The sequence below is a fragment of the Mobula hypostoma genome, chromosome 2 (assembly GCF_963921235.1).
Source record: "Mobula hypostoma chromosome 2, sMobHyp1.1, whole genome shotgun sequence".
Lineage (NCBI taxonomy): Eukaryota > Metazoa > Chordata > Chondrichthyes > Myliobatiformes > Myliobatidae > Mobula > Mobula hypostoma.
In genome coordinates this window covers 80681996-80702404 of record NC_086098.1, presented here as the reverse complement: position 1 = coordinate 80702404, position 20409 = coordinate 80681996, and the positions used below count along the sequence as shown (strand labels likewise).

At 44.5% G+C, this 20409-nt stretch overlaps 1 protein-coding gene across 2 annotated transcripts in view; it reads left to right on the top strand.

Moving 5' to 3' along the window:
• Nucleotides 1–19716, top strand: part of bmp5 (bone morphogenetic protein 5) — a 157641-nt gene extending 137925 nt beyond the window's left edge. For both annotated transcript variants that reach the window (XM_063039276.1, XM_063039279.1), the window contains 3 exons: nt 7391–7467; nt 12565–12675; nt 18374–19716. In XM_063039276.1, coding sequence (XP_062895346.1) covers nt 7391–7467; nt 12565–12675; nt 18374–18523 — 338 coding nt within the window. In that variant the 3' untranslated portion in view covers nt 18524–19716. The remainder of the gene's footprint in view (nt 1–7390; nt 7468–12564; nt 12676–18373) is intronic.
• The last annotated feature ends 693 nt before the right edge of the window (nt 19717–20409 follow it).

The window sequence follows — 20409 nt, the reverse complement described above, 5'->3', positions numbered from 1 at the left end:
ATTTGTCTCTTTATTTAGCTTCTTTTGTTTACATGGAAATTTAAAAGAAATATTAAAAAAGAATTAAAGTCAGAGAGTGGTGAGAGTGTGGAATGAGCTGTCAGTGGCGATAATGGGTACAGGTGCAATTTCAACATTAAAGAGAAGTTTGGATAAGTACTTGATGGGAGGGACATGGAGGTCCATGATCCAGGTGCTTGGCAATGGGACGAGGCGGAATAGAAGTTCAGCACAGACCAGATGGGCTGAAAGGCTTGTTTCTCTGCTGTAGTGCTCTATAACTTTATGACCTTATGACTTTGATAATGAAAAGACCATCAAGGGTTAACGTATGAGGAGCATTTGATGGCTTTGGCCTGTATTTGCTGGAGTTTAGATGAATAAGGGGGAAACTCAGTGAAACCTATTGAATATTGAAAGGCCTGGAGAGAATAGACACAAAGAGAATGTTTGCTATAGTGTGGGAGTCCAAGACCAGAGGACACAGTTTCACAATACAAGGAACACACACAAAAAATGCTGGTGATCGCAGCAGGCCAGGCAGCATCTATAGGAAGAGGTACAGTGGATGTTTCGGGCCAAGACCCTTCGTCAGGACTAACTGAAAGAAGAGGTAGTAAGAGATTTGAAAGTGGGAGGGGGCTGGGGAGATCCGAAATGATAGGAGAAGATAGGAGAGGTAGGGGTGGAGCTAAGAGCTGGAAAGCTGATTGGCAAAAGGGATACGAGGCCGGAGAAGGGAGGGAATCATGGGACGGGAGGCCTAGGGAGAAAGAAAGGGGAGAGGAGCCCAGAGGATGGGCAAGGAGTTGACCATGGACACCTTCAAGGTGATTGCGCAACCACCAACTGCGACTCCAGCCTTGAACTCCAGGCCGGGTCTTCACAAGCTGCTATTGTGACTCCCGTCTCTCCTTCCCCCACCACCACTCTGCAACCCCATCTCCCTCAGATCCCACCGACAGCTCCTGGGCCCTCAGAGGCGCTATCTTCCTTTCACCCCAACCCTCCCCTCTCCACTGACACCACCAGCCTCCCTCCCCCTCCCCCCTCTGATCTCACTTCTCATCCGTGCCGGGTCTTTACCATCCCCTTCGACCTTCAACTGTTGAGGCAGAGCGTTCTGTCCTCAGTAAGGGGCTTACCTTTGTTCCCCTTCGCCCACACCTCAGCGAGCTCCGGGCTCGCCATGACGCTGAACTCTTCTTCCGCCGGCTCTGTCTTCGAACCTACTTCTTTGGCAAGGACTCTCCCATCCCCACCGATGACTCCTTCTCCCATCTTCAACCCTCCTCCTCTTCATGGACATCCAGCTCTGGTCTTCTGCCTGCTCTGGATCTTTTTATTGCTAACTGCTGATGGGACATCAACAGTCTCGACTTCACCACACCTTGTTCCAATTCCTACCTCACTCCTTCCGAATGCTCTGCTCTCCACTCCTTCCGCACCAATCCTAACCTTACTATAAACCCGCCGATAAGGGGGGTGCTGTTGTAGTCTGGCGTACTGACCTCTACCTTGCCGAGGCACAGCAACAACTCGCGGATACCTCCTCTTATTTACTCCTTGATCATGAACCCCACTAAGGAGCACTAGGCCATTGTCTCCCACACCATCACCAACCTTATCAGCTCAGGGGATCTCCCATCCACTGCTACCACCCTTATAGTTCCCACACCCCGCACTTCCTGTTTCTACCTCCTACCCGAGATCCACAAACCTGCCTGTCCAGGTAGTCCCATTGTCTCAGCTTGCTCCTGCCCCACCGGACTCATTTCTGCATACCTCGACACTGTTTTATCCCCCCTTGTTCAATCCCTTCCTACCTACGTTTATGACACTTCTCACGCTCTGAATTTTTTCAATGATTTTAAGTTCCCTGGCTCCCACCGCTTTATTTTCACCATGGATGTCCCGTCCCTCTATACCTCCATCCCCCACCAGGAAGGTCTCAAAGCTCCAACACGAGGAAATCTGCAGATGCTGGAATTTCAAGCAACACACATAAAAGTTGCTGGTGAACGCAGCAGGCCAGGCAACATCTCTAGGAAGAGGTACAGTCGATGTTTCGGGCCGAGACCCTTCGTCAGGACTAACTGAAAGAAGAGCTAGTAAGAGATTTGAAAGTGGGAGGGGGAGGGGGAGATCTGAAATGATAGAAGAAGACAGGAAGGGGAGGGATGGAGCCAAGAGCTGGACAGTTGGTTGGCAAAAGGGATATAAGAGGATCATGGGACAGGAGGCCTAGGGAGAAAGAAAAGGGGGAGGGGGAAAAGCTCTCCGCTTCTTTTTGGATTCCGGACCTAACCAGTTCCCCTCTACGACCACTCTCCTCCGTTTAGCAGAATTAGTCCTTACTCTTAATAATTTTTCCTTTGGCTCCTCCCACTTCCTCCAAACCAAAGACGTAGCCATGGGCACTCGTATGGGTCCCAGCTATGCCTGCCTTTTTGTTGGCTTTGTGGAACAATCCATGTTCCAAGTCTATTCTGGTTTCTGTCCCCCACTTTTCCTTCGCTACATCGACGACTGCATTGGCGCTGCTTCCTGCACGCATGCTGAGCTCATTGACTTCATTAACTTTGCCTCCAACTTTCACCCTGCCCTCAAGTTTACCTGGTCCATTTCTGACACCTCCCTCCCCTTTCTTGATCTTTCTGTCTCTATCTCTGGAGACAAATTTCCTCCTTTTTTAGAGAAAGGGGCTTCTCTTCCTTCACCATCAACTCTGCTCTCAAACGCATCTCTCCCATTTCACGCACATCTGTTCTCACCCCAACCTCCCCACTAGGAATAGGATTCCCCTTGTCCTCACCTACCACCACACTAGCCTCTGGGTCCAACATATAATTCTCCGTAACTTCCGCCACCTCCAATGGGATCCCACCACTAAGCACATCTTTCCTTCCCCCCACTTTCTGCTTTCCGCAGGGATCACTCCCTATGCGACTCCCTTGTCCATTCGTTCCCCCCATCCCTCCCCACCGATCTCCCTCCTGGCACTTATCCTTGTAAGCGGAACAAGTGCTACACATGCCCTTACACTTCTTCCCTCACCACCATTCAGGGCCCCAGACAGTCCTTCCAGGTGAGGCGACACTTCACCTGTCAGTCGGCTGGTGCTCCCAATGCGGCCTTCTATATAATGGCGAGACCCGACGCAGACTGGGAGACCGCTTTGCTGAACACCTACGCTCTGTCCGCCAGAGAAAGCAGGATCTCCCAGTGGCCACTCATTTTAATTCCACATCCCATTCCCATTCTGATATGTCTATCCACGGCCTCCTCTACTGTAAAGATGAAGCCACACTCAGGTTGGAGGAACAACACCTCATATTCCAACCTGATGGCATAAACATTGACTTTTTTAACTTCCGTGAATGCCCCATCTCCCCCTCGTACCCCATCCCTTATTTATTTATTTATTTATTTATTATTATCATTTTTTCCCCTTTTTTTCTCTCTTTTTTCCTCCCTCTGTCCCTCTCACTATAACTCCTTGCCCATCCTCTGGGCTTCTCCCCCTCTTTCTTTTTCCCTAGGCCTCCCATCCCATGATTCTCTCTGTACTGTACCTCTTCCTATAGATGCTGCCTGAACTGCTGCGTTCACCAGCACTTTTTGTGTGTGTTGCTGGAATTTCACAATACAAGGATATCTCTTTAGAACAGAGATGAGGAAGGATTTCTTTAGCCAGAGGATGTTGAATCTGTAATTAATTGCCATAGACAGCTGTGGAGGCCAAGTCATTGGATATAATTAAAGTGGTTGACATGTTCTTGATTAGTAAGGGCCTCCATGGTTATGGGGTGAAGGCAGGAGAATGGAGTTGAGAGGGGTAATAAATCAGCCATGATGAAATGGTGGAGCAGACTCGATGGGCTGAATGACTGAATGTTGGTCTTATGGTCTTATTAAATCTGCTTCAGTTTCCTTATTATAAGTTTGTGACATATCCAACCACAGTTAAACCAGGTTCCTGTTCTTAGAGGATGTTATGTCCAGTGTGATATAGATTTCATGCTGCCAACTTTGACCTTCTATAAAACATTTTCTCTTCAATGTATCTGTCATTCCAAATTTTCCCAGTGTTCACTGTAGGTACTGATGATTTGATTAAAACCATGATGTGGTAACTGTGATTCATTTACATTACAGAAATAGGTCCTAATCAGTAGTCATTTACCAGAAGTATAATTAAAGAGTTAGATGACAAGAACGTCTTCTAACTTCCTGCTTCCGAGAGTATACATTGGCAGTCAGATTTGCCTGTATTTTATGAAAGTAGACCTCAGGGCATGGTTAGTTATCAGAGCATGCTGCTTACCATGGTAAACTGGATTCTACAAGCACTGAGAATCGAACTCTGAGAAAACTTAAAAATATGCTGGAAACATCCAGCAAGAAAGCAAAACTATTCCTGTCAAGTTAGTTAATGTAATATTGAAATCTGTTCTGTGATCCTGCACCCCATCCATGACAAAAATATGTTAAGTAAACACAAAATAATCTGCAGATGCTGGGGTCAAAGCAACACTCACAACGTGCTGGAGGAACTCAGCAGGTTGGGCAGCATCCATGGAAAAGATCGGTCGACGTTTCGGGCCGGAACCCTTCGTCAGGACTGAAGAGGGAAGGGGCAGAGGCCCTATAAGGAAGGTGGAGGGAGGGTGGGAAGGAGAAGGCTGGTAGGTTCCAGGTGAAAAACCAGTAAGGGGAAAGATAAAGGGGTGGGGGGAAGGGAGGCAGGGAGGGGATAGGCAGGAAAGGTGAAGAAAGAATAGGGGAAAACACAATGGGTAGTAGAAGAAGGCGGAACCAAGAGGGAGGAGGTAGGCAGCTGGGGGAGGGGCAGAGAGACATAGGGATAGGGGAAAGGAGGGGGAGGGAATTACCGGAAGTTGGAGAATTCTATGTTCATACCAAGGGGCTGGAGACTACCTAGACGGTATATGAGGTGTTGCTCCTCCAACCATAGTTTAGCCTCATCATGGCAGTAGAGGAGGCCATGTATGGACATAAATATGTTAAGAATGTTTCATAAACACTAGGTATTCTGCAGATGCTGGAAATGTGGAGGAACTCGGCAGGTCAAGAAGCATCTATGGAGAGGAATAAAGAGCCAATATCTTGGGCCAAGGCCCTTCATCACAACTGGCAAGGAAATGGGGAGAAGCCAGAATGAGAACATGGAGGAATGAAGAAGCAGGAGGAACATAAGCTGGCAGGTGATAGGTGGGATCAGGTGAGGAGGAAGGTGGGTAAGTAGGGGTATGAAGTGAGAAGCTGGGAGGTGGTTAGTGGAAAAGGCTGCAGATTTGGAACTTGAAAGGAGTGGAGAGTGGATCATATCAGAAAGGGAAGGAGGAGGTACTCCAGAGGGAGGTAAGGGGCAGGTAAGAAGGAGCCAGAATGGGAAATGAAAAAAGAGAGGGAGAGGGTGAGGGAGGATTAATTACCGGAAGATAGAGAAATTGATACATGCCTTCAGGTTCGAAGCTACCCAAATGCATTGTGTGGTGTTGCTCAAGAACATTCATTATGGGCTCTACTACATATACACAAGAAAAAAGATTGAAAAGCAAAACACAGCACTTTCCTGTTTATGGATTTCAGGCTCCAATAAGCTACTTGGGCAAAGTTTTGTAAGTTGCTGAAGAGATTGAAAACTGTGCTTAATTCTCCGTACAGTTCACACAATAGTCAATCCTCTGTTTGTTTTCCTTTCTGCTTCCCCAAATAGTAATGACATTGTTTATGGATAATGAGTATGATTATGTTTGATAGAGTAAAAAACTTATTTTGGGTGTCTTAAATACTGTACTTAAGACTCAATTGAAACAGAATAACAAAAATGTTATTTTTAATTGTGATAATTAAAAACATATTTAAAAGTATGAGTCAAATATATACAGTATATTTCCGAGGTCAGTATTTTAATGAATGATCAATTTTCCAATCAAATTGGAAGTGGAAGGGTCGGTTAGTAAGGAGAAAGAATGGAGAAGGAGTAAGGGCGAGGGGGAGAAGTTACCGTCAGGTTGGATGCTACCCAGAAGGAATTATGAGGTGCTGCTCCTCCAACCTGAGTGTGGTCTCATTGTGACAGTTGAGTAGGCCATGGACACACATGTCGGAATGGGAATCTTTTTCCCCATTCTAGCTCCACTTTTACCTATTAACTTCTCCTCACCTGCCTACTCCTCTCTTTGGTGCCCTTCCTCCCCCATCGTCCACTCCCCTCTCCTATCAGATTCCTTCTTCTTCAGCCCTTAACCTCTTTCACCTATCACCTCCCAGCTTCTCACTTCATCGCTGCTCCCCTCCCCACCCACCACCTCCCTCATCTGGCTTTACCTATCGCCTGTCAGCTTGTACTACTTCCCCTCCCCCATTTTCTTATTCTGGCTTCATTCCCTTTATTTTCTGGTCCTGGTGAAGGGTATCAGTCCAAAATGTTGACTGTTTATTCCTCTTCGTAGATGCTGCCTGACCTACTGAGCTGCTTCAGCATTTGTTTCCGTTCATGGGAGAGTCAAAGGCCAGATGGCACAGACTCAGAATACAAGACATCCCTTTAGAACAGAGATGAAGAGGAGTTTCTTTAGCCAGGGAGTAGTAAATCTGTGGAATTTAATGCCACAGGCAGCTGTGGAGACCATTGAGTATACTTAAAGTGGAGGTTGATAGGCTTTTGATTAGTAAGGGCATCAAAGGTTATGGGGAGAAGGCAAGAGAATGGGGTTGAGAGGGATAATAAATCAGTCATGATTGAATGGCGGAGCAGACTCAATGGGCCAAATAACCCAATTCTGCTCCTGTCTTATGGTCTTATGGTCTAAGAATTAGGGTAAGTATATCTAAATTTGCATTTTTCAAGTTTGGAAGCAGTAAGTGTCTATGTGGATCTGGATGCTCAGTGAAGTTCTCAATAAGCATCAGGATTGGGCTATTGGATGCGTAGTCAGCTTGTCCACACTGCTGCAGGAAAGCAGCGTCTATCATCGAGCATCCTCACCATCCAGTCCATTTTCTCTTCTCACTACTACCATTGGGCAGGAGATTCAGGAGCCTAGGTCCCACACCACCAGGTCCAGGAAAGTTATTACCCTTCCATCGTCAGGCTCCTGAATCAGTGTGGGTAACATCACTCACCTGTTTCCACAACCTCTCTTTCAAGGATCGCTACAGCATATGTTCTCAATATTATCTTTTTACTTGCTTATTATTTGCACAGCTGGTTTTCTTTTGCACATTGGTTGTTTGTGGTTCTTCTGTGATTGCCTGCAAGTAGATGAATCCCAGGATAGTATATGGTGACAAATGTGCACCTTAATAATAAATTTACTTTGCTTAAACTGCAGGCTGAAGTTTATCTTTCACTCAACAGATTACAACACCAGTGAGCAGAAACAAGCATGCAAGAAGCATGAACTCTACGTCAGCTTCCGGGACCTGGGATGGCAGGTAGAGAGTTCCTTTCCCCTCCGTCTCTGTCGTGTTCTTGGAGTGTTATTTTATATTCTGGTTTCCTCTGAAGTTTTGGCACCGGTTAACTGAACTCTGAGGACTTGCACTCATTCCTCAATCATATTTTATTTTACTTGTGCACGAGAACAGCAGAGCACCTGTCACCATGCTTCTCTGAATTCTGAACAGGGAAATGCCATTTTTGCACAAAATTGGCAAGTAGTTACCGATATTCACCCTTTGGTAAATTTGTATCTTTGAATTCTTTACTTGCAAAATCAATCACCATTCACAATGCAGGTGTTAAAGTCAACAGAAAGTACAAGCTAACAACTGATGATATACTTAAACAAGAGAAAATTTGCAGATGCTGGAAATCCAAACAACACATGTAAGATACTGGAGGAACTCAGCAGGCCAGCCAGCATCTATGGAAAAAAGTACAGAGGGTGTTTCTGGCCAAGACCCTTCATCAGGACTGGAAAAAAAAGATGAAGAGTCAGAGTAAGAAAGTGGGGAGAGGGGAGGAAGAAGCACCAGGTGATAGGTGAAACGGAAGGGAGGAGAGGTGAAGTAATGAGCTGGAGAGTTGATTGCTTAAAAAGATACAAGGCTGGAGAAAGAGGAATCTAATAGAAGAGGACAGAAAGCCGTGGAAGAAGGAAAAGGGGGAGGAGCACCAGAGGGGGGTGATTAGGTGAGAGAGGGAAATGGGAATGGGGAGTGGAGAAGGGAGGGGGCATTACCTGAATTTCAAGAAATTGATGTTCATGCCATCAGGTTGGAGGCTACCCAGATGGAAGATAAGGTATTGCTCCTCCAACCTGAGTGTGGCCTCATTGTGACAGTAGAGGAGACCATGGACTGACATGTTGGAATGGGAAGTGGACTTAAAATTGGTGGCCACTGGGAGATCCTGCTTTTTCTGGAGTTCAGAGCATAGGTGCTTGATGAAGTGGGCTCCCCATCTGTGTTGGGTCTCACTGATATACAGGAGGCCACACCGGGAGCTCCCGATACAGTAGATGACCCCTACAGACTCACAGGTGAAGTGCCGCCTCAGCTGGAAGGACTGTCTGGGGCCCTGAATGGTAGTGAGGGAGGAGGCATAGGGGCAGGTGTAGCACTTGTTCCGCTTCCACGGATAAGTGCCAGGAGGGAGATCGGTGGGGAGGGACGAATGGACAAGGGAGTCGCGTAGGAAGCGATCCTTGCAGAAAGCAGAAAGTCGGGGGAGGGAAAGATGTGCTTGGTGGTGGGATCTCGTTGGAGATAGCAGAAGTTACAGAGAATTAGATGTTGGGTGCGGAGGCTGGTGGGGTGGTAGGTGAGGACAAGAGGAACCCTGTTGGGGGCTTGGGCTGAGGGCAGACGTGCGCGAAATAGAATGTTTTGAAGCTGGTAAAATAATTGTGCCTTAGCTGGTTACGTGTGTGTTTCGCATCTTTTCATTACATTCTTATCTCATCTTCAGCAAGTGAAATGACTCCGATGACCTGCTTAGCAGACAGAAACTATGCACTTCAAATATCTTCCTTGCCTGTGCTGACTGCACTCTATCTGTAATCTACCCTTGCCTGGACATTATGTTAACCCTTCCCTTACCACATTTTCCGCAGTTGGAGCAATGAATATGGCCTACACTGCAGATGACAGGAAAACTGGTGGAAAATGTGGAAAATGAAGGTGGTTTGTCAAAAGGTAGAGCAGGAAGTAGATGAACTGGAAATATGGGCAGAGAAATGGCAGATTGAGTTTAATATGGACAAGTTTAATGCAGATTGAGTGGATAGTGTTGATACCCCATCCACCTGTCTTTTCTGTGGCTGGGAGGAGTCTGTGTACTTTGTTTATATGGAGTATGAGAGTTTGCAGGCCCTGTTTGAGTAACTGAAGGGGTTGTTCCTCATGTTCTGGCTGCACTCCTGATCTATGGTCACCCACTACAGAGGGAATGGGTCGCTCAGGGAATCTACAGGTAGACTTGATCCTGGGCCTGGCCAAGATGCCCATTTGCAAGCTCATGCGGTGGAAGTCGAGGGCTTTGCCTGAGCCAACTACCTGCCTCTCTTCTGAAGTTACATTCGTGCCCGAGTGTCCTTGGAGAGGAGCTTGCGGTATCTATGGGCACAGTGGGGGAGTTCTGAGAATGCTGCCCCCCAGGATATTGAGTGTTTTGTGGATGATAGTAACTGTATTTTAATTTGATATTGTAACTAGTTTTGTAAATCCCTGATCCTTGTGTGTTTTTTCATGAGTGAATAAACTTTTGTAGTATTGTATAAAAAGGGACATTGATAGCCTGCAGAAGTGGCAAATGGAGTTCAACCTCAAGTAGTGTAAAGTGATTCACTTTGAAAGGTTGAATATGAAGGCAGAGTGAAGGGTTAATGGTGGGATTCTTAGCAATGTCGAGGAACAGAAGTATCTTGGAATCCACATCCTTCAAGGTTGCCTCACAAGTTGATAGGGTGTTTAAGAAGGCGTGTTGGCCTTCATTAGTCAGAGGATTAAGTTCAAGAGCCGTGAGGTAATGTTACAGCTCTATACACAACTGGTTAGACCACATTTGCAATATTATGTTCGGTTCTGATCAGCTCACAATAGAAAGGATGTCAAAGCTTTAGAGAGAGTGCAGAGGAGGTTTACCAGGAAGAATCATAGAGAAGCACAGCACAAAAATGGCCTTCATCAACCATGGGATTGAGTTCAAGAGCTGTGAGGTAACGTTACAGCTATATAAGACCTTGGTTAGACTCCACTTTGATTGCGTGGAATGGGCTGCCAGCGATGGTGGTGGAGGCAGATACAATAGGGTCTTTTAAAAGACTCCTGGATAGGTACGTAGAGCTTAGAAAAATAGAGGGCTGTGAGTAACCCTAGGTAACTTCTAAAATAAGTACATGTTTGGCACAGCATTGTGGGCCGAAGGGCCTGTTTTGTGCTGTAGGTTTTCTATATTTGTATGTTTCTAAACAGGCTCTTTGGCCCATCTAGTCCATGCTGAAAACCATTTAAACTGCCAACTCCCAACGGCCTGCACCGGGACCATATCCCTCCATACCCCTACCATCAATGTACCCATCCAAATTTTTTTAAACATTAAAATCAAACTCACATGAACCACTTGTGCTGGCAGCTCATTCCACACTCTCATGACACAAAAGTTGGAGGTGTTGTGGATAGTCTGGAGGGTTGTCAGAGGTTACAGCGCAACATCGATAGGATGCAGAACTGGGCTGAGAGGTAGCAGATGGATTTCAACCCAGGTAAGTGTGAAGTGGTTCATTTCGGTAGGTCAAATTTGAAGACAAAATATAATATTAATGGTAAGACGCTTGACAGTGTGGAGGATCAGCGAGATCTTGGGGTCCATGTCATAGGACACTCAAAGCTATTGTGCAGGTTGACAATGTTGTTAAAAAGGCGTATAGTGTGTTGGCCTTCATCAACCATGGGATTGAGTTCAAGAGCTGTGATGTAATGTTACAGGTATATAAGACCTTGATCAGACCCCACTTGGAGTACTGTGTTCAGTTCTGGTCACCTCATTACAGGAAGGATGTGGATACTATAGAGAGAGTGCAGAGGAGATTTACAAGGATGTTACCTGGATTGGAGAGCATGCCTTATGAGAATAGGTTGAGTGAACCTGGCCATTTCTCCTTGGAGCAATGGAGGATGAGAGGTGACCTGATAGAGGTGTATAAGATGATGAGAGGTATTGATCGTGTGGATAGTGAGAGGCTCTTTCCCAGGGCTGAAATGACTAACATGAGGGGGCATCGTTTTAAGGTGCTTGGAAGTAGATACAGGGGGGATGTCAGAGTTAAGTTTTTCACACAGAAGTGGTGGGTGCGTGGAATGTATTGCTGGCGACGGTGGTGGAGGTGGATGTATTAAGAGACTCTTGAGTAGGTACATGGAGCTTAGAAAAATAGAGGGCAATGCATAGGGAAATTCTAAGCAGTTTCTAGAGTAGGTTACATGGTCGGCACAACATTGTGGGCTGAAGGTCCTGTAATGTGCTGTAGATTACTGTTTCTATGCTGTTTTTCAGGCCATTTTTCCAGCTGATACAGATCCCTCTGCAAGCCATGATAGCCTTCCTCACTGTCCACTACACAATGTCCAATCCAATTTACTACCTCATCCTGAATGCCAAGCTACTGAACCTTCTTGACCAGTCTCCCATGCATGTCTTTGTCAAAATTGGACACTGCCTGGGTTGGAGACCATGTCTTACGAGGATAGGTCAAGCAAGCTAGGGCTTTTCTCTTTGGAGTGAAGGAGAATGAGAGGTAACTCGATAAAGTTGTGCAAGATGATAAGGGGCATGGATCGAGTGGACACACGGCGACCTTTTCCCAGGGCAGAAATAGGTAATACCAGGGGGTGCAGTTTTAAGGTGAATGGAGGAAAGTATAGGGGGAACGTCAAAAGTAAGTTTTTTACTCAGAGTGTTGGGTGTAAGGAACACCCTTTCAGGGTGACGGTAGAGACTGATATGTTAAGGGCTTCTAAGAAACTGGTAGATAGGTGCATGGATGATAGAAATGGAAGGGTTATGTGGGGGAGGGAAGGGTTAGATTGATCAAAGGTCAAGGATCAAGGATGAGCTTTAATTCACCAGATACATTTACATGTTAGGAATTTGCTGTGATGTGTTGGCATGATCTGCAACAAAAAACAACTTTCAACAATTATAAAAATAAAGAATGGAATAGAAAAAATCTAATAAAGTTAGAGGTTAAAGGATGCATAAATAAATATATACTATTATGTATTTACAATGTAAACAGCATTATAAAATGTGGTTAAAATGTGGTTAAAAGTGTTTTCAGTGCAGTGGCGGGGGTAATAGATAGAGGAGAGTGTGGGGGAAGCGGCTGACTAGAATGGTTGATCAGATTTGCTGCCTGGGGAAAGAGACTTTTAAAATGGCACGAAGCATTAGAGCAGGTTTAAAGATTGGCACAACATTGTGGCTCATGGGCCTGTACTGCGCATACTGTACTATGTTCTGTGTTCTAAAATGCAGTTATTATTGTTTCAAAATAATGATAGTGTAACTTTTCTGAACTATGTTCCTAGGACTGGATCATAGCTCCAGAAGGATATGCTGCGTTTTACTGCGATGGCGAATGCTCCTTTCCACTCAATGCGCACATGAATGCTACAAACCATGCAATTGTCCAAACACTGGTACGTGTTGTTCTCATAAAAGTTGGATTCCAAACTTGGATTTTACAGATCTGTTAATACATTTTACACCATCTATGTACTGGTAGATGAAGTTTCACCTCTTTGCAGACAAGTTGAAGAAAACCAAGGGGCATAGTCCTGTCATAGGTGGTGGTGCCCCAGTATTGTAGTGGTTAGCATGATGCTATTACAGCCCGGGGTGTTCCAGAGTTCCGAGTTCAATTCCGATGCCGTCTGTAAGGAGCTTGTACATTACGACCTTGACCCCCATGAGTTTCCACTGTGTACATCAGTTTTCTTCACATTCCAAAGGTGTACTAGTCATTGGTCATTGTAAATTGCCTTGTCATTAGGGTCATGTGGGAGTTTCATAGTGGTGCAGCTCATTGGGATGGAGAGGCCTGTTCTCGAAGTAAAATAAATCGATAAGTACATACGTGCATACATACTGTACAGGAGTTTCTGCAGATCTTGAGCAACACAGACGCCCACACACACAAAATGCTGGAGGAACTCAGTAAGTCAGGCAGCATCTAGAGAGGAAAGTAAACAGTTGATGCTTTGGACTGAGACCCTTCAGGACTGGCGAGGAAGGGGGAAGAAGACAGAATAGTAAGGTTGTGGGAGGGGTGGATACAAACTGAGCAACACGCACAAAACTCTGGAGGAGCTCCACTGGTCAGGCAGCATTCATGGAGGGGAATAAACAGTTGATGTTTGGGGCCAAGATCTTTCATCATGTGGAAGAGGTAAAGGGCTGAAGAAGTGGGAATCTGAAGAGGACAGTGGACTGTAGAAGAAAGGGAAAGAGGAGGGGCACCAGGAGAATGCAGGGAGAACTGAAGGGATGAGAGGGGAACCAAAATGGGGAATGGAAAAAAGACAGAAGAGGGACAGAGGGAAAAAATTCTTGAAGTTAGGAAAATCAGTATTCATGCCATCAGGATGGAGGCTACACAGGCAGAATGCTCCTCCAAGCTGGGTGTTAAGGTTATGGTATTGAATTGAGCACCCTGCTCTGCAATGCTAGCTATTGAGACCCATGGCGGTAAATGGAGTTAACACTGTATACTGGGTGGCTGGCTTGATTTCACCTGCTTTGTGTCGCCACCTGTAATTAATTTCTAGTCCAGGTATCTTCAATTAATTTATTTGCATGGATAATTTGTATCCTGAAAGTGAAAATTTGGATTGAACCTGCCCTTAACTTTGTGCATACTGACTAACAAGTGATTCTCAAAAGTGATTATATTGTAGAATAAACAGTATCCAGCTAATTCAACAAAGTGGTGATGACACAGGATTAAGTTGCATTTAAAGAGATCCCACAGCTATGTCAGTCTCGTTATTTATATGTTTGAACACTGACACAATAAAAATGTACAATCAATTCTTCAATTCCCCCTGCCTCCCACTTTTGCTGTGATAGCAGGTCTGGAAGTTCTCCTGTTGATAATTTGACAAAAAAAAGATAGCTTGCAGATATTTTAAAAATTCCAGCATTGCATATACATTGCATTATACAATAAGTACAAAGATACCCACAACACCACAGCAGCATAATGTTTAGCTTGAGGTGTTCCAGAATTTGTTCAATTCTGGCATCATCTGTAAGGAATTTTTACGTTCTCCTTGTGACCACGTGGGTTCCTCCAGATGCTCTTGTTTCCTCCTATAGTCCAAAGACTTACTAGTTAGTAGGTTAATTGTTCACTGTAAATTGTTCTGTGATTAGGCTAGGGTTCAATCGGTGGGTTGCTGAGCAGTGTGGCTCAGTGGACCAGAAGAGCCTGTTCCTTGCTTTATCTCCAAAATTAAAAAAATAAAAATAATTTGCAGATGTTAAAAAGTCCTGCATTGAATATTCCGTGCAATGAGAAGATGGAATAGCACCTTTGGGTTTCAGCTTTGGGCCCCCTCTCACTACTGTAGTTCTGTGATACTTTGGTTCAAGTGTTCATTCGAAACCAGCTACAATGAAAAGCAAGCTGGAGGTGCCACGTGAAATTGGTTGCCTGTTGTTACTTGAGAGTCACAACCATTTTTTGGCAAGCTAGTTACCACCATTCTCAGCAAAGCAGAGTGCAGTGCATTGATCCTGAAGGAAATGGAAATTGCCCAAGTCGTAGTTACATTGTAGATCAATGATGTTGATTGACATTTTAAAACAGATTTTTCTGTTTCACCATCATAGCCTTGAATTGTTCACTTTCTCATGAACACTACCTCACTGTTCCTCTTTTACACTGTTTATTGATTTCATTTTTGGTTGTAGTTTATAGTACAATGTCACTTCTTGCACTGTACTGTTGCCACAAAACAGCACATTTTATGACATATGTCAGTGATAATAAACCTGATTCTGATTCACCAGACTGTAAATGGGCTGTGAATTCTTTCAGTTTTTGCATTGTGGGTCACACTATTAGCTCTTGAAAGCCAGTGAAGCAACCTAGCAATCTTTGCTTTTCTCTGGGTATGATTGTTTTAATAAGACTGTTTATGGGTAGCACAATGGCACAGCTATGGCTAGAGTCACTGCCATGGCATGCTGGAGACCCAGGCTTTATCCCCACCTTGTGTTTTGTCTGTGTCCAGCTTGTACGACCTGCCTCACAGACTTCCTCCAGGTTCTCCAGCTTCTCTCCTATTTCACAAAAATGTGTGGGGTAGTTTATTAATCGGCCATTGTATATTACCCCTGGTGTGTGGTTGAGTGTGAGTATGGGGAGAATTGAAAAAGTGGGGTTTGACACAGAATCAATGGGCCAAAGGGCCAGTTACCGTAGTGAATCTCTCCAAGCATGTTTATCAAAGCTTATGTGGAAGGGTAGCTAATAGATTGAAAGAGTGCAGAGATCATTTACAAGCATGCTACTAGGACTTGAGGTCCTAAATTATAGGGAAAGGTTGGATAGATAAGGACCTTATTTCCTGGAATGTAGGAGAATGAAGGGATGTATACAAAATTATAAGACACAAGACCACAAAACGAAGTAACAGAATTAGTCCATTTGGCACATCAAGTCTGATCGCCATTCCATCAGGGCTGATTTATTATCCCTCTCAACCACATTCTCCTACCTTCTCCCTAGAACCTTTGGTGCCTTGACTAACCAAGAACTTATCAACCTCTGCTTTAAATATACTCAATGTCTTGGCCTCCATAGCCATCTGTAACAATGAATTCCACAGATTTACCACCCTCTGGCTAAAGAAACACCTCTTCATTTCTGTTTCAAAGGGATCACCCTCTACTATGAGGGTGTGTCATCTGGTCCGAGACTCATCCACTATAGGAAACATCCTCTCCACATCCACTCTGTCTAGACTTTTCAATATTTGATAGGTTTCACTGAGATTCCCATTCATTCTTTTAAACTCCAGTGAGGACAGGCCTTGAGCAATCAAAACAGTCCTCATAAGTTAACCCTTTCATTTCCAGAATCCTTCTCATGAACCTTCTCTCGACCCTCTCCAATGCTAGAACATTTTTTCTTAGAAAAGGGCTCCGAAACTGCTCACAATACTCTAAATTTAGTCTGATCAATGTCTTATAAAGTCTCAGTATCACGTCCTTGCTCGTATATTCCAGTTGTCTCGAAATGAATGCTAACATTGCATTTGTGTTTCTCACCACAGACTCAACCTGCAAGTTACCCTTTAGGGAATCCTGCACAAGGACTCCCAAGAGTCATTGCACCTCTGATTTTTTAACATTTTCTCCCTGATTAGAAATTTGTCTAACCCTTTATTCCGTCTACCAAAGTTCAACATTCAAAGTATATTTAATATCTAAGTATGTATACTATATACAACCTTGATATTGGTCTCCTTACAGGCAGCCACAGTACAAAGAAACCCAATAGAACACATTAAAAAAAGACTATCAAACTCTGAATGTGCAGGAAAAAAAACAAAGCATGCAAACAATAGAAATAAGCAAATAACATTCAGAACTGAAATTCATGAAAGTGAGCCCACAGACATGAAGCCAGTCATCACTGCAGCTGATCCAGGAACCCGTTAGTTGCAGGCCACGGCCTCAGTTCAGTGCAGCAATAAGTAAGCCTTGGGGAGCAGCAAGCTGAACACCGGCCTGTCCCCCTCCTCCAGTCCTGATACCCTGACCTTTCCAATCTGGTCCGGCGCTTAAATCGGTCCTTCCTTGTTCTCGGACCTGGGCCTGACCGCTTCTGTGTGTTGTCAGGTCTGAGTCCCGCCAGCTTGATTTGGCCCATACCCTACCTTTCCAATCTGGCCTGGTGCTTCAATCAGTCAAACTTCAGCTCGTTCCTCACTCTCAGGTCCACGTCTCACAGCCTTGACTCTGCCTCTCCTTGCCTCGGTTCTGAGAGTGGTGAACCTGTGGAATTTTTTTGCCACAGGCATCTGTACAGGCCAAGTCTTAATTATTTAAGGCAGAGGTTTATAGATTCTTGTTTGATCAGGGCATGAATGGATACGGGGGTAAGGCAGGAGATGTGGGCTGAGAGGAAAATTGGATCAGCCATGATGAAAAAGTAGAGCAGACTTGATGAGCCAAATGGCCCAATTGTTCTCCTATAGGTTATGGTCTATGATCTACTTTCTTCATCCAAGTCATTGACATATAATGTGAAAAGATTTTATCCCTATACCAACCCCTGAAGCATCTCACTTGTCACCAGCAGTCAACCAGAACAGGCCCTCTTTATTCCAACAGTTTGCCTCTGGCCAATCTGTCAATCTTCTATCCATGCTGGTTTCTTTCATGTAATACCATGGGTTCATATCTTGTTGGGCAAGTGTGACACCTTGTCAAAGGACTTTTGAAAATCCAAGTACTATACTGTAAACGACATCCACTGAGTCTCCTTTGTCTATCCTGTCTGTTATTTTCTCAAAGAATTCCAACGGTTTTGTCAGGCAAGATTTCTCTTAATAAAACCATGCTGACTTTGACCTACTTTATCATGCCCCTCTAAGTACCCTAAAACCTTAATAATTATCCTTAATAATGGACTGCAACATCTTCCCAAACACTGAACTCAGGCTAACTGGCCTATAATTTCCTTTCTTCTGCCTCCCTCCCTTCTTAAAGTATGGAGAGACATTTACAATTCTCTGGAACTATTCCAGAATCTAGTGACTCTGGAAAGATTATTACTAATGCCTCCACAAATCTCTTCAATTACCTCTTTCTGAACCCTGGGGTGTAGTCCATCTGGTCCAGGTGACTTATCTACCTTCAGCCCTTTCAGGCTTATGAGGGGTATATGCAAGTAGGATTTTTCCACTGAGGTTAGGTGAGACTAGGTATTGGGTTAAGGGTGAAAAGTGAAACGTTCGAGGGAAACAGGAGAGGGAGCTTCTTCACTCAGAGGGTGGAAAGAGTGTGGAATGAGCTGCTAGTGTAAGTGTTGGATGTGGGATTGCGTTCAACGTTTAAGAGAAGTTTGGATAGGTACATGAATGGGAGTGGTATGGGATTTATGCTGAAGTGCAGGTCTATGGAACTAGGCAGATTCATAGTTTGGCATGGACTAGATGGGCCTAATGTGCTGTAGTGTTTTATGACTCTATGGCTCTAAAGCAGGAAAATGGGGTTGAAGGTGAAAATAAATCAGCCATGACTGAATGGCAGAGCAGACTCGATGGGTGAAATGGCCTAATTCTATTCCTGTATTTGATGGTCTTATCTTCTTTGCTTCTGCAGGTTCATTTGATGTTCCCTGACAACGTCCCCAAACCTTGCTGTGCACCAACCAAGCTAAATGCAATCTCTGTGCTGTACTTTGATGACAGTTCAAATGTTATATTGAAGAAATATCGAAACATGGTGGTAAGATCTTGCGGATGCCACTAACATAAATTCAAGTGGAATGAAGATCCAATTAAAAATTCAGTCCTTAAACCAAATGACTCCAAATTGGGTTTGAAGGTGCTTAATGTACAGTATTGTGTATATAGTACTTACTGTGCTTATAATTTATTTCTTTCAATTAAACTACAGGAAAATTAAACAGGTGTCCTCAGTCCCTTCTGGTAGTGCACAAGACAACTGTGGTCGACTAAGTATTTATTCAGTAGAGCTGAGAACTGGTACAATTTTAGGCAAAGCTTTTCTCTATGGTACAAACATTGCAAAGGTGGTAAATAGTTTAACTTATCTGATTTCCTGCTATATATATTTTTATTAAACAGAGGGATTTAAAAATATTTTTACATCATCTCTTTCTTAATATGTACCACATGTAATATTAGAGGTAAAAATGTTGTGTAATAATTGCCCTATTCATAATGTACTGTATATCTACAAACTTGATGAACATTATTTGAAGTATGCTACAATTCCTTTGGAGACTTTCAATTTTCAAATGTGTTCCAATTAGTTATTTGCATCTATTCAGTCCAGCAGTTCAAAATATTAACACCTCTTTATCAAAATACTACAACAAAATAAAAATTAATTTTTACAAGAGATGGCTGCGCATGTTGGGATTTGGGCTTAACGAATCTGCCCCGTTGACAATGTAATTTTACAGCAAGGTCCGTTGATCGGGCACACTCAGAATTTCCGGACTATTCCAAGTTCTACACAGACACACCATAAATTTACTTTTTATAAGATATTACAACGTAGAATAACACATTTTCCAACAAAACTGGTAAGTTTAAAGGGAGCGACACACAGTCCAGGCATGCTGCTGAGTTCCTCCAGCATTTTGTGTGTGTTGTTTGGATTTCCAACATCTGCAGATTTTCTTGTCTTGCGTTTAAAGGAAGCACAGGGAACGGGATTCTGGTGAATCAAAAGGGATTGGCATCCCGGTGTGTCTAAAGGAAACGGGATCCCGGTGTGTCTAAAGGGAACGGGATCCCAGTGAGTTTAAAGGGAACTGGATCCCGGCGAATCTAAAGGGAACTGATCCCGGCGAATCTAAAGGGAACGGGTTCCCGGCGTGTCTAAGGGGAACGGGATCCCGGTGTGTCTAAAGGGAATGGAATCCCGGTGAGTTTAAAGGGAGTACATGTGTACACATTTGGTCAGAGATGGGTTGGGACTGTACTGTGGACAGGATAATGTTGGGCCAGTGCTCAGGGTGGGCTTGGGTTGGATGGGTATGGTGGTCAGGGAGGGGTCGGAAGTGTGGTCAGGGAAATGTTGGGTTATTACTGTGGTTGGGGAAGGGTTGGTTCTGTCACTTATTCAGGGAGGGGCTGGGACAGTACTGTGGTCTGAGAGAGTTGTCTACTGTGGAGAGGGAGGGGTTGGCTTCCTAATGTGGTCAGGGAGGTGTTGGGTCTGTACTTTGGAAATAGAGTGGTTGGGTTGCTACTATAGTCAGGGAGGGGTTATATCTGTACTGTGGTCAGAGAGGGGTTGGGTCAGCTCAGTGATCAGGAAGGGGTTGGATTAGTACTGTGATCAGGGTGAGGTTTGGGCTGTTTTGAAGGCAAGGAGGGGTTTGATCTGTACTGTGGTCAGGGAGTGGTTAGGTCAGAGGTCAGGAAGGGGTTGAGTTAGTAATATATTCAATGTGGGGTTGGGTCTGTGTTTAGGAAGGGGTCGGTATGTATGGTCAGGGAAGGTGTTGATCAGTACTGTGGTCAGGGAGGGGTTCAATCTGTACTGTGGTCAGCGTAAGGCTGGGTCAGTCTGTGGTCAGGGAGTGGTTAGGTTCAGTGGTCAAGAAAAGGTTGTGTCAGTTTTGTGGTCAGGGAAGGATTGTGTCAGTCCTGTGCTCAGGA